This window comes from Pholis gunnellus (genome assembly GCF_910591455.1).
Source record: "Pholis gunnellus genome assembly, chromosome: 23".
In the NCBI taxonomy this organism is placed as follows: Eukaryota; Metazoa; Chordata; class Actinopteri; order Perciformes; family Pholidae; genus Pholis; species Pholis gunnellus.
The window spans coordinates 10,347,973-10,360,838 of record NC_136550.1 but is presented as its reverse complement, the minus strand read 5'-3'; the positions used below and the strand labels follow the sequence as shown (position 1 = coordinate 10,360,838).

General features: G+C 43.7%; 1 protein-coding gene across 1 annotated transcript in view; it reads right to left on the bottom strand.

Moving 5' to 3' along the window:
* plcb3 (phospholipase C, beta 3 (phosphatidylinositol-specific)) overlaps nt 1-12,866 on the bottom strand; it is a 43,348-nt gene that overhangs the window by 5,843 nt on the left and 24,639 nt on the right. The window contains exons 3-26 of the mRNA XM_079185294.1: nt 11,694-11,762; nt 9,864-10,001; nt 9,440-9,519; nt 9,297-9,350; nt 8,929-9,001; nt 7,721-7,821; nt 7,428-7,594; nt 6,457-6,603; nt 6,180-6,337; nt 5,312-5,394; nt 4,994-5,078; nt 4,250-4,397; nt 3,938-4,039; nt 3,760-3,833; nt 3,576-3,672; nt 3,194-3,278; nt 2,831-2,955; nt 2,376-2,530; nt 2,125-2,286; nt 1,898-1,997; nt 1,601-1,705; nt 1,315-1,409; nt 1,006-1,144; nt 159-200 (exon numbers count right to left, since the gene is read on the bottom strand). Of these exons, the coding sequence (XP_079041420.1) occupies nt 159-200; nt 1,006-1,144; nt 1,315-1,409; nt 1,601-1,705; nt 1,898-1,997; nt 2,125-2,286; nt 2,376-2,530; nt 2,831-2,955; nt 3,194-3,278; nt 3,576-3,672; nt 3,760-3,833; nt 3,938-4,039; nt 4,250-4,397; nt 4,994-5,078; nt 5,312-5,394; nt 6,180-6,337; nt 6,457-6,603; nt 7,428-7,594; nt 7,721-7,821; nt 8,929-9,001; nt 9,297-9,350; nt 9,440-9,519; nt 9,864-10,001; nt 11,694-11,762 (2,584 nt within the window). The remainder of the gene's footprint in view (nt 1-158; nt 201-1,005; nt 1,145-1,314; nt 1,410-1,600; nt 1,706-1,897; nt 1,998-2,124; nt 2,287-2,375; nt 2,531-2,830; nt 2,956-3,193; nt 3,279-3,575; nt 3,673-3,759; nt 3,834-3,937; nt 4,040-4,249; nt 4,398-4,993; nt 5,079-5,311; nt 5,395-6,179; nt 6,338-6,456; nt 6,604-7,427; nt 7,595-7,720; nt 7,822-8,928; nt 9,002-9,296; nt 9,351-9,439; nt 9,520-9,863; nt 10,002-11,693; nt 11,763-12,866) is intronic.

The following is a 12,866-nucleotide window of genomic DNA, read 5'->3' as shown; positions in this document are numbered from 1 at the left end:
ACTGAATTATAAAATGATGGCCAATCGTCTGATCATTCAGTGTAAATCTTGCCAGCCACTAGCCAGCTTCCTATAGCTTGTCCAACTTAAGCTCTATGTGACAGACACATTATTTCACTAGTTTCTGTGTGAGAATGAATGTGCTGGAGTGACCTTACCTGCCAGAACAGTGGCAATGAGGTCTTCCTTTGGACTTTGAGCTACACACACACACACACAAACACACACATGCGCGATCACAAACACGAAAGAAACACAGAAGGAGAAGCACACAGACAGCATGTGTGAAATGGATGATGGGAAAATCATTTAGACAAACAAAACAAGTGCGCATGGCTTTAGTTTAAGTTTATAATTAAATGAATCTTACGTTGAAACGAACAACAGTTCTCATAAATGGAAGAAATTGCGAGTAAAATTTCACTTGGGATTTTCAAAAAATGCTACATTTTCAAAAGAAATGCTAAGTTAACATTGTGAGAGACGCATGGTTTTCACAACACAGTGGAAAACAAGGTTTCATTTGTTGAAGTTTCCCCAGAGTCGAGTAAAAACATCTTGCAAATAGACTACAATGCATATTTGTGCAGTGAAGACACAAGGACATATTGGCTAACATTAGAATACACACTAATACACCTACTTGCAGCAGGCTAATGCAAATACACATAGGAGGTAGGCAGTGTATCAACCTTTAGACTGCTAAACGTTCTCCACAACAAAAACGGTCAACCTCTCGTCCTAATGCAGGTGCAGGGGACCTTCTTTCTGTGCTGTCAGAGTAAACGGACTGGTACAATGGATTACATCTAGAATCTTGTGCAACAATAACAAATCATGGTGGTACATTAAAGTCATCAATCATTGAAAGTGATATCAATGCACGTGGCATTAGCGTAACTCCCTTTCATACGTGCAGATAAATGACAGGTGTGTGTGTGTGTTTGCATGTGTTACACGTAGACATTGAGACGACACGTTTGTATGATTTAGAGAGGTCTCTACCCGGTGCAGGTAATTTGATGATGTCAGGGGCTTCTTCCAATGAGCAAGGGGGTAGAGCGTGGAAGGGGGAGGGGAGTCGGCCTGGAATGATTTCACAGTCCCTCTTGGTCTCTCCCTCTTTGGGCTGGTTGGGGACATGCTGGAGAAAAGCAACAGGAAGACGAGTTGAGAGGCCTATCACACAGTTAGTGACTCACTACTGACTGATATTTAAAAATTGGGGGTGTGCAGGGTCCTCATGTTCTGACCTCCCTGCAAAGCAACAAGTTTCCTTTTTTTGTGACTGTTCAACACACAGATGTGTCTTACCTCACTGTTGTCCTCTATGAGAGCAGCCAGCTGTGTCTCTCTCTTATGCAACTCACTGATGTGCTTAATGGGGTTTGTCAGAGCCTCTGCGTACTCTGAGAATACACACAAAAACAAGACAAAGAGTGCCTTAAGGTCATAGATAACCATAAGATCACACATTCTGGACCAGTGGTCTTTTATGTAAGTCCAAGTCAAGTCACAAGTCTTGGAGCAAATTCCAAGTCAAGGTGCTTGACTAACCTTAAGATCGCTAATTTAAATTTGACTTCTAGTGTGTTCTCACCCTGGTGTTCATTAGGGATGTAGTCCTGAGCTTCAGTGTAAACCAGCAGAGACGGCAGCAGGAGGGGCTGGTTCAGCTCATTCTTTAGGTTGATGTAGTTGTAGCCTAGAAGGAAGGAAAGAAGGGACGAGAGCAACAAAAACACAAATGACTACAGTCCATTGGTGTCAGTGAAGGGTACAGCAGCCTTAATGAATGACGCATACACTGAATGGAGATACACAGAACATCTGTTTGATTACAACCACACTTAACTCTAAATGCAGTGCCAGAGTGTGTTCGTGCATGTGTACTGACCAGGTCTGATGGCCGACACCGGGAGGATCCGGTGTCCGATAAACTTGCCGTTTTCTTCAAACACCGCTATCCTCAGAGAGGCCAGCGTGGGGAGGACCACCTGGAGAGGGACAGGGGCGTTGATCCCACGGGAGAAGGTTAGAGAGCATTTAAGAGCTAACAAAACGACAGACGACGAAGGGTGAGAGAACAACTTTGAAAGACGTGTAAAATCCTGGAATGTGCACCTTATTAAACACAAACGTGTCGTCGTCCCAGACGGGGTCCAGCGAGTTCCCATTGGATGTCTTGGTTCTGTACTTCCTCTTTGTATCAGCAGGAAGTCCAAATATGTCCACTTCCACGTACACGCCCACCTTTTTATCGATCAGAAACTGGCCTGAGATCACCTGGTGGGTGTTAAATAATACAGGTTTATAATAACAACTCTTACAAATAACTTTAATATCAAAAGGATGACACTTTTTCCCCCCTTTACCTTAATTCTGACAGTATTGGCGACTATACCATCCACAATGTTTTCTGTGAAAGGGTCAAAGTGCTTGTCCGTCCTCCTCATGAACTCCGGTTTCAGCAGGTAGCCGCTGTGGCCGTTGTACTCAAACACACCCATGTTCAGCTGCATAGGGAGGTCTGGTAGAGAGGAATGGAGAGATGACGAAGGGAGGGGGGGGAAAGAGGGATGAGAGAGAGCAAGAAAAGTTGGGAAGATAGGTATTTACAGGGATAAAAGGTTGAGATGCTTTCACTTGACGTCCCGGACATTTGAATTATTTATAAAAGGCTGAAGAGACGCACTATCTTCCAGTTACAGAAAGCAAAACTTTAAATTCTTAAAGACTTTATTTATGTTTCTTGGTCCTGTGGATGCGTTGTACTTTATAGGCCTAGCTTACATGCCCCATTTAGGCCATCTGAAATAACCGCACTCACCCAGGGTCTGGAAGTTTAGCGCCACCATCTGGCAGCCGACATTCCAGAAGAGCTGAGGCATGTAATTGGAGCTGTCCACCCTCGTTCCTTTGGGGTAGATCCGGCTCAGCTGATTCTTATTGTACCTGGAGGAGTGCTGTTAAGAGCCTAACACTGTATATTTGTTAAACGTTGCAAACCGTAGCGGATAAAAGACTAGCATTACTTTTTACATGTTTTAAAGTCAAGACTAGGCTTTGAAGACTTTTCCTCGCTCACTACTTTACACAAAAGAGGCCTTTGAACACACACAAGATGATGCACATACACGTTCACGAATTCCTCAAAAGACGTTTTCAAGGAATGACAAGCTTTCTGGGATACTCGACAAACTCCATGGGGGAGCCCTTCATGGTGTCCATGCCTTTTGTTTCCACCAACGACGACATTTCAAAGAACTTCCTCCTCTCTGGTCGGACAGACAAAGAGGGAAATGAGAGAAAGAACTCACCGGTACAAAAATTGATTTAGATAATCTGTGTGTGACATGTCCATATGATAAGACTGATCATTAACCACAAATGAGTACACACAGCTGGCCCGGTCTGCCTAATGAGCTACATTGGAGAGGTGCTTAGAACTAACGAGGCTTGTCAACCCCCCCTCTCACACACACACACACACTCTTTTTCTTTCACTTCACATCTTCCCCCTACACAAAGTCAGGACGTCTTCCTGTCTCCTTATCAGTCACACGCACACTTACTGTTTGCCACCTCGAAGCTCTTGAATTTGACAGGCTCGATGTAGTTGACGAGAGTCGACATCTCCTCCGTGGCGTTCACCTCACTGCTGGCGGTACCCTGCGGGAGGCAGATAGCACTAATCCATCAATCAGCCCCATCAGCCAGTCAAACACGCCGTCAGCCCCGTTTCCCGACGGCTCTTACCTCGTCAGAGTTCGGCTTTTTCAGCTCAGTTGCCGGTTCGTCCTCCTCATCCTCCTCGCTCTCCCCCTCTCCTCCTGAGCAATGTGTTTCAAATGTACATTATGTAAAACCCGGCGTGCACCACAATGGCCGACTTCATCATCCACGTGTCCCGTGTTTGCTTTCTTCGACAACTCACCAATGGATTTGCGAGGCTCAGAGTCTTTGACCATCCTCTCGGCCAGCTTCTCATCCCCGTTAGACAGGAGATGGCTTCCCTCGCTGTCCATCAGAGGGCAGTCTACACAAAATCATCTTTGTTAATTCCATATATTAATCTTGTTTTAAGCATGTATGTGGTACACCCATTGTTTTCAGCCAAGTGCCATCATGGCTCAAGACAGTCCAGGTTTCATTCCTCCAAACACTCGTCAGAGTGCGTAAATGCAATCTGAGCCTACAGATTCGCAGCCCTACACTGAAAGAGATGCAGGTAGTCGCCTGAACTCACCGTTGTTGGGCGACGAATGCTCCTCCGGCTCTCTGCGTCTTATGCTGCCACTACTCGAGGGTCGGTGGTATTGGTGCTTTTTCTTGTTTTTGATGAGAATCTTACCCAGCAGCTCCTGCGGAGAAGGCAGGGCCTGACCGGGGACCAGCTAAAGACATACGACAGACAGACAAAACTACAATCATTTTATGTTTTAACCTGCATTGCGCATAAACACATGAAGACATGGTTTCAAGTTTTTGCCATTGCTTACGTACATTTCTTAAAGAATATACAGCTCTGAACCAGTAAAACATGCATTTCATTCACGTGCACTTTAGCTGCAAATGCGCTTTAACTTTGCAAGGTCAGCGTTCTTAAGAGAAAACGAGTACGAGCACACAAAAATGCACAACTCATGTTATTGCGAATACCATTGTGTGCCTTGTTCATAAGCAGAACAATTGTAAAAAATCACAATATATCTGAATGATCAAATCTGGTACTGTATTTTAAGAATTGTGTGAATGCACTGCAAGTTGTGAACACAGAGAGGTTCATGAAATCAAAAGCAATGGATCATGAGTTGTCAAGATCACGGGCTGATCTGTGTATCACAAGCCGTTTGATCCCATTTGATGGTTTACAAGTTGATTAAGACCGTGACTGGAGTCATTCTCCCTGCGAGACATCACACTAAATAGTTTTAGACTAAAAACAGACTTTAAACCTTAAAATAACAACATAAATGAAGATCAGTCTCACCGGATATTTCTCCAGTGGTTCAATGAGCAGGGCATCTCCAAAGATGGTCCTGCAGTACTCTGCCATTTTGGCCTGCTGCTTGGCCCTGACAGATCAAGAGACACAGGTTAGCTTCTGGTTTACTTCAACCCGCCCTTACGGTCCATTGCGTAGGATCTAAGGGGATTTATAAAATGAACCCTTGATATCTACATGTTGTCTCGGGCCGCGTCGCACCGCCATGTTTCTACAGCATATAAATACATCAGAGCCGAGACCAACTGGATGATCTAAATCCATGTGCTGACAAACACACTCGTACACGCTGATAACACTTACGAGTCTACGTGGTTTTCAAAGGACAGGATGAGGGGGTACGACGAGGTCTTGAAAGCACTTTCTGCTATCGCCTCTAACACCTCCTACAGTCGGGGAAAGAATGAGAACTTTTAAAAAAAAAAAGGACCTCTATTGAATAAAATCTCTAAGTACATGGTCCAATAAACATTTCCTCTGATTGTAAGGTGTTTCACGACGGTACAATATACGGAGTTGTTCCTTTTAAAAGCACGGGCGGAACTTTGCCTTCATCATACGGTTATAAAGACGAGCTTGTTATGATATTTTTTCGGCAGTTCATTTTGGCAACAGTTTATGGCACTGCTTCCACTTTCTGCAATAACAATAATAAAAGACACTGAACGTCAGCGTGCAATGGACTGTGGAGACTTTCTTCCGTTTGTTCAAACGGCCCGTGGTTGCTGCCTCCATATTCAGCGTTTCTGAATCCACTGCACAAAGAATGCGGTTAACATGCGGTTAAGGTTATGAGGTTAAGAGGTCCATACACCAACATCCCTGAATAATTTCTATATTTTTAACAGCCGGGAGGAGGAGAAACAGCGTCTCAGCTCGTCAGGGCTTTATAAAATGTACATAAAAGTCAATAAACCATCAAGTAAATTGTAATAGTGGACCTCTTAAGCTAACATAAACATGAAAAATACTGCATTTCTTGTGTGTAGATGTAAAAACTTTGGCAGTTTATTGGATTACTTTTACATGGTGGCAGTCATGTACAGAGTGGAAAAACAGACATTTATGTAAGAGAGAAAAACTGATGTGAAAACGCTCCACAGTAAATATTCTATGTGAGCAATAAAAACGTCAGGAGAATAACGCAGGGTAACTGAGCAGTGAACACCACCTTAAAGGGGATCTCAGTGGTCATGGTGAACCCGTGGGTGATGTAGGGCTCCTCGTCTTGAGGCCGGCCCTTCCAGCAGTCCAGCTCTATACAGCGACAGCCAGTCAGCAGCACCTGCCTGTACATCTCCACTGACGACAGACCGGTCAGCTGACCCACTGAGGGCAGACAGACAAAACGGGAGGGAAGGAGGGTTTTTAGATCCAACAGATTATTCTATGAAGCTAGATGTCAAAATGAGCGCGTTTCTCGTTAAACCTGAGGAGTGCACTGTCACCTGTGAGGTATGTGTTGTGCGAGGAATTGATGAAGTAGTGAGACAGTGGTTGGTTCATGTCGTCGATGATGTCAAGCCTCTCTGGAGGCACGATGCTGTTTTCCTCTCCTTCCAGATATCGACTGAAAGCCTGCAAACTGATCTGGTCTGCATGACAGAGAGAGAGAGACACAGAGAGAGAGAGAGAGAGAGAGAGAGAGAGAGAGAGAGAGAGAGAGAGAGAGAGACACAGAGAGAGAGACAGACAGACAGAGACAGAAAGAGAAAGAGAAAGGCAGAAGGATGGGACGTGTTTACAGACTATAAAAAAGGTCAAACTTGTTTTTGACAGTGAGACCAGCATCCATCTGCTCATGGCAAGGACTGGAAGATACTAGGCTAAATTTATCGTCATGTGCTCTCGCAGTAAACTGGCCAAAAGAGCAAAAGGCTGTTTTTGGACGTCAGCCATCTGAACACTGTGGGCTGGACAGTGGATCGTCTTACCTATTTTGGCTTACCGGTGTCCTAGCAGACCTGCTTACGGTAGCCAGGCTCTGTTTGTTCCCTGGTTTTGTACGGTTTTTTTCCACAACAAAACATGCGGAGGACATTTGATCAAATTCACAAATGATTCCTACATTCTGGGTGTTTTACTGAAGGGAGAGATAATTGGGTTTGGTATGACCAAGGATTTTTAGAAATGGACAACCTGCGGCAATAAAAACACCAGGAAATCAATCATAGCTATGAATCTATAATTATCAGAGTACTGCTGCAGCTGATAAACCTTGCTTTGGGACAAACGGATACAATCTACAAGAGGATACAGCTGCACGTACACTGACCTCTTGTTATCTAGCGAAATAACATTGTTTTATCTGACTCACTTTTTGTGTAGTTTTTAAGATTCATTTTTTCTATCTCAGAAATGAAGATAGTAAGTTTTAAGCTGCTCTGGAGTGTGAAAAAAACCACTCAAAGTTACTAACCTCTCTCCAGCTGGCTGGCGTTGGTCTCATATTTCTCCATGATCTGTCGGACCTGTTCTCTTTTCAGCGGGGGGTACAGCACCTCGTTCAGCCTGGAGTCTCGCTGCCTGCGGTTAATGAAGTCCATCAACTGGTCCAAAGAGATGAACGGCTTCCTCTTGGAGCCACTGGAGCAAAGAGACACATTTAGTGAAAAGAGAACAGGTTGTTCCCTAAACATATAACTAGAGCGTAACTAATAAAAGGGTTTAGGGTGGGGGGGGGTTGTAACTTTGTTCTCGTGTGTTACAAACCTTTCTTCAAAGATGCTTTGTATCTCGGGCCGGAGACAGAGGCTGTCGAGAAATTTCTGGAAGGCGTCCCACGTGAAATCATCTGGCTTTATTCCCTCACCCTGAAGGAGAGCAGAGAGGATCGAAAGATATGAAGAGAAATAACGGAATGTTTTGCAAAATCTGCAGTAAAATGCAAAGTTTGACGATGCCGGATCACACATGCTACGGTTTCAGTCAAATGCGTTCTGGTCTCCACTACTGATCCCCAAAAATATTGAAATATTGCTTTATTGTTGAATACACACTTATTCCAAACTATGAAGTATTGGGAATTCTGTAGGCTGAAGATAAATACACTTTTTTTTTAAAGCACGCTGTCAAGCTGTGGATCAGATTCAGTCTTCACCCACTTTGTGTGATCTCTTATTCAACCAGCAGGAGGCGCCAGAGTACAACAATACCGAGAGACACGCTGACCGTGCAGTTTGCACAATCTGGTCTCTTATTCCAAAACAGAAACGTCTTGTGACTCCAAACTGATTTTTGGGAAAGATTGCACGGACTAATGACATACAAGCAACCTAGTTTCAACCTACCAAACCACAAGCCTGTGGTACCTTACACTGCATTTACAAGCAAAGAATTTGACAATATTGGGAGTCTCAGGCTTGAAAGAATGAATGAAGCCAGGATTTGTAATATTTAAACAGTTGCTCTCTCTCTAGGAAGCCACATTTATGACTTCTATAAAACTATATCATATCTAGTTTTTATAAAACCTCAATGGCAAGCGGCAGATTTAAAATTGTAACGTCGGGGATTGTTTTATTTGCTTTCTTGTTGAAAGTTAGATGTACGGTAAATATGAGGGTACCTGCCAGCAGCTGGTTAGCTTAGCTTTGCATACAGACTGGAAACAAAGGGCAAAGCTAGCTTACCTCTGTGACAAATTAACACGCTATATCTTGTTTAATCCGTACAAAAACCAAAAACGTAAAAACTTGTGACTCTGTTGACAGTTCGTTCAGCTGTCACAGTTCATAGTTACTCTCCTATAGGCCCCCGCAGCCCTATTTTTGCCTTTCTTACGTTGCAAAGGCATGCAAAGAATGCTACGCAACACCACAGGGTGAGAGACTGAGCTGCACCGATTCCAATCTCACGTATGAACCAAAACACAAAAAAACCTACATATTGTGAACAGCCCTGTGGCTTTTGATGATTACCCGGTAATTGTCGAGGCCACACTGCTCCAGAGCCGTCTCCACTCTCTTTTTATCTGAAAACATCTTGTGAATACTGAAAGAAAACACAGAGAGTTTGGAGAGATAACAGTCAGTTAAAAGTTGTTGTTTTTTTGATCATGAGTCAAACCATTCACATGAAACAGAAAAATCAGGTCAGTCAGCAGAGTCTGAAAGGGTTACATTTATACGAGTGACAGGGCTGACCAAAAACCAGAGAGAACAGATAACCAAGAGCTGAACTGAAGAGGAGAGAAAGTGGAAGAGAGACAGTGAAGAGGAAAGGAAAGAAGAAGCGGAGTGCACTGGTGTTTAGAATTCTGTATCGAGTTTAAAAAGTGGTTTCTCACTTCTTCACAGGGATTTTTCCATCCTGATTCACCTGCAGCTTTAACTTAGTGTACCTGAAACAGACAGAGAGAGAGGCTTTACAAAATGACCCGACATCTACAGTTCGCTAATGTCAAGATAAGACACACACGCGGCTTCTTACGCTTTGAAGAGGAAGGTGTGCCGCGATGCATTCTGGGAAAGTATGTTTGTGGCCAAAGTGAACAGCTCATCCGTCCAAATCTGGGGAACACACAGGCACGAGGTGATAAAACCGGGTTGTTTGACTGTTCGTCTGATGTCAAAACTAAGGGAAATCGTTTCTATATACAACACACACACACACACACAAACACAGAGAGGGAAAAAAGAAATCCCTCTTTACAACTCCTAAACACGCACATGCCTGTATGTCAACATCGTAAAGTGAGTAACCAGCATATGGCCTGAGGAAAGAAAGAAAGACACAAGTAGAGGGGGATAAGGAGGAAGGACGGAGACGAGACCGGAAGGAAGACATTTTGAAGGCAAGTCAAAGTTAAGTGAGTAGGTTATGGGATGCCAATGGGGCCGGCTTCCGCGGTTACCTTGGCTGCATCTTTCTGCATAGCCTGAAAGTTGAGGAAGGAGATGTTGACCAGGTCGGTGCCGTGGACAACGGTTACCAGCTTCCCTTCAACGTTGGGAGCCTTACCGAAGCCCAGCATGTCCCGCAGCTTCGGGTCCTGACACACACACACACACACACACACACACACACACACAAGTTTATAGCTTCATTCTCTTCATTGAACGTGACACACACACACAATATATTGACCACAACACTGCTTTGTGCATAAGATCTGTACATCCTGCCCGCTCCTTGCCCAGCTCGCTGCCTCCCGAGAACAGTAACTGTGATGCATGTGGTGTAGCACTCTGATCAAATTACGCTAACGACTCTTTCCTCCTTTTTAGACCACTCTGTCTCTACTAGCACCAACTCTCTCTAACGCTCAGTGTCTCTCTCCATCAATTATGCATTCTCTCCGTCACTCACTCCCTCTCGTGTCTCTCTTTCATTTCAATTAAGCTAATTAACTTGGAAGACTGTTTATCAAGAAAAACACGGCCAAGGCAGGGCACAAAGTGTGCATTGCCATTAAGCAGCGAGCGAGACTTTAAAAAAAGGATCAGTACACTCAAATTAGGGAAACTTCACAACAGCCTCCATGTGACTAAAGATAATACCCAGACCTCGCCGTTAATGGTTTTCTTTGGAACCTCTATCTACCAAAGAAATGGTCCTCGTAAAACTGTTGACAGTGTGTGTGTGGATCTTCCAGAGCAACAGTAGGAACATTGCTTCAGGATATAAATATTGTTAAAATGTTTAAACCTGCATTAACAGATGTTTTTTGGCCAACAATAGAACATCTAAATAGAATCATCTTATGAAGTTGATATGGAAAACTTATCAACAAACAGTTGCTTATTTACATATTCAGCACATACAGAAGCATCAATTGAATTCATTCATTCATTCTTGCCACCTAATGAACGTCATTCGCTGACTCCAGAGGGAAGTATATCTCAGTCTCTAGCTGCTAAATGCTCCAGCTAGTCGCTAACATTGTGTGTCTGTGTTTGGCGCTGGGCAGGAAGTGTAGCGTTAGTTTACCAGAACCTTTATCGGTGCACAACCTGGGAAAACCAAACATATCTGCTTTGCTAGATGCTGTTCATGAAAAGTGAGAAGACGGGTGTCTGTGATTTTGGGTGAACTGGCCCTTTAAGGATTTAAACCACTGGTATGATTTGTTTATTTCCTCATTCCTTTTCTGAACACATTTTGACATTGATCAGCACATAGGCATAAAATACAGAAAATTCACATTTTTTACACAACACAAAACCTAAATGCCACCCTTTAAATATTGCTGATCATGCAGGTTTTCTTACATAATGGCTAAGGCTTTATTTCAGGTATCTAATCTTACACACAGATTAAAAAAAGGACCAGATTTCCCGTATCATTGCTTTGATTACAGATTGTCGGTATGGTAATAATGTTCTTTTTTTTTAATCAATTTGACCCACATGCCTGAAGCATGTCAACAAGTCCATATGTTTCAGCCACTAATACGCAGCTCTATCCCTCGGCCCGATCTACGATCTTACACAACGACCGCTTCACCAACAGTCACTGGTTATATCACTTCCTGTCTGACGGCCCATCCGTCAGCAGGCTCATTAGCGCTCTCTCACGTTTGCGCCATCAGCTGAGCGAGGAAGCACACACACACACACACACACACGCATCTTTTGGTGACAGTCACACTTGAGCATCACATTTCTGGTCCCAGAACAAAGTTATCAACAGCAGGAGGTGACAGCTTCTTTCTGTCACACACACACGCACGCACATTACTAACCTTTGGTTGTTTGGCGTATTTCCCATTTCTGGTGTCCCTGATGCTGTTGATGTCCAGAACCTCCACCTCCTACATGACAGACAGGTGTCAGACAGTCACTTGATGAGTAGAAGAGTGTGTGCAGCACAGAGAGTCAACATTAGCAAATCAGGGAAAGTGGACACAGTGAAGAAAAGAGGGGTTCATCTCCTTTTATACATTTACATCATCATCTTTTTGCCACACTAGTGGTGTTGTTCTAGGAATGGCCGTGTTGACTGGTTGGTCTGTCGACCACTTTGGTCCGGTCAAAATCTTGTCCAGACCGTAATAGTTCCTTGACAATGTACTCTCCTGACACTGGTGATCCTTTCAGGAGGTTTTAAGTGAAATCTCTCAATAACAATAGACTGGATGGCGATGACATTTGGTACAGACTTTCATTCCCTCTTCAGGAAGATCTTGCAATCACTTTGGTCAAATCTTCAACAAGTAACGGCGGTGTGTAGACATTCCCGCTTTACTTTCCTAACCTACTAAGTAGAGAATATTAGCATGCTGTCACATTAAACTAAGATGGGCAACATGGAAAACACGATGTTAGCATTTAGCTCAAAGCACCGCTATGTCTTCATGCAGAGCCACTAGCTTTGCTGTAGACTCTCAGTCTGCATTTCAGATCTCCGTTATATTCGTGTGAGCTATGGATTGAGCTGGGAGCAGCTTCCTACAGTTCAAAGTTCAAACAATGAATTTAACTTTCACAAAACAAAGTCAACGATAAATATACTTGAACTGATAAACGGGGCAAGTATGTTTACACGCCATGAGGGCGTGACAGTCCACTCTTATATCAATATTTTGAAATTAATGATGGAACAAAATGATGTTTTTAGTGTGTTTATGCTCAGTCCAGCATTTCTCCTCCTTCCATTAAAACCCACTTTTATCAGATTCCCCTGCTTCTCTAGACATAAAACCCGACCGGTGACATAAACTCTGTATGTGTGCGTTTGTGTGAGACCATGGAAAACAGAGTGACATAACTTTTGGAGAACTCTGCACACACACACACACACACACACACACACACACACACACACACACACACACACACACACACACTCACTCACAGATATCTGAGACATATCTTTGAAAGAGACCTGCTGCATCCCAAATACCGACTGTACGGAT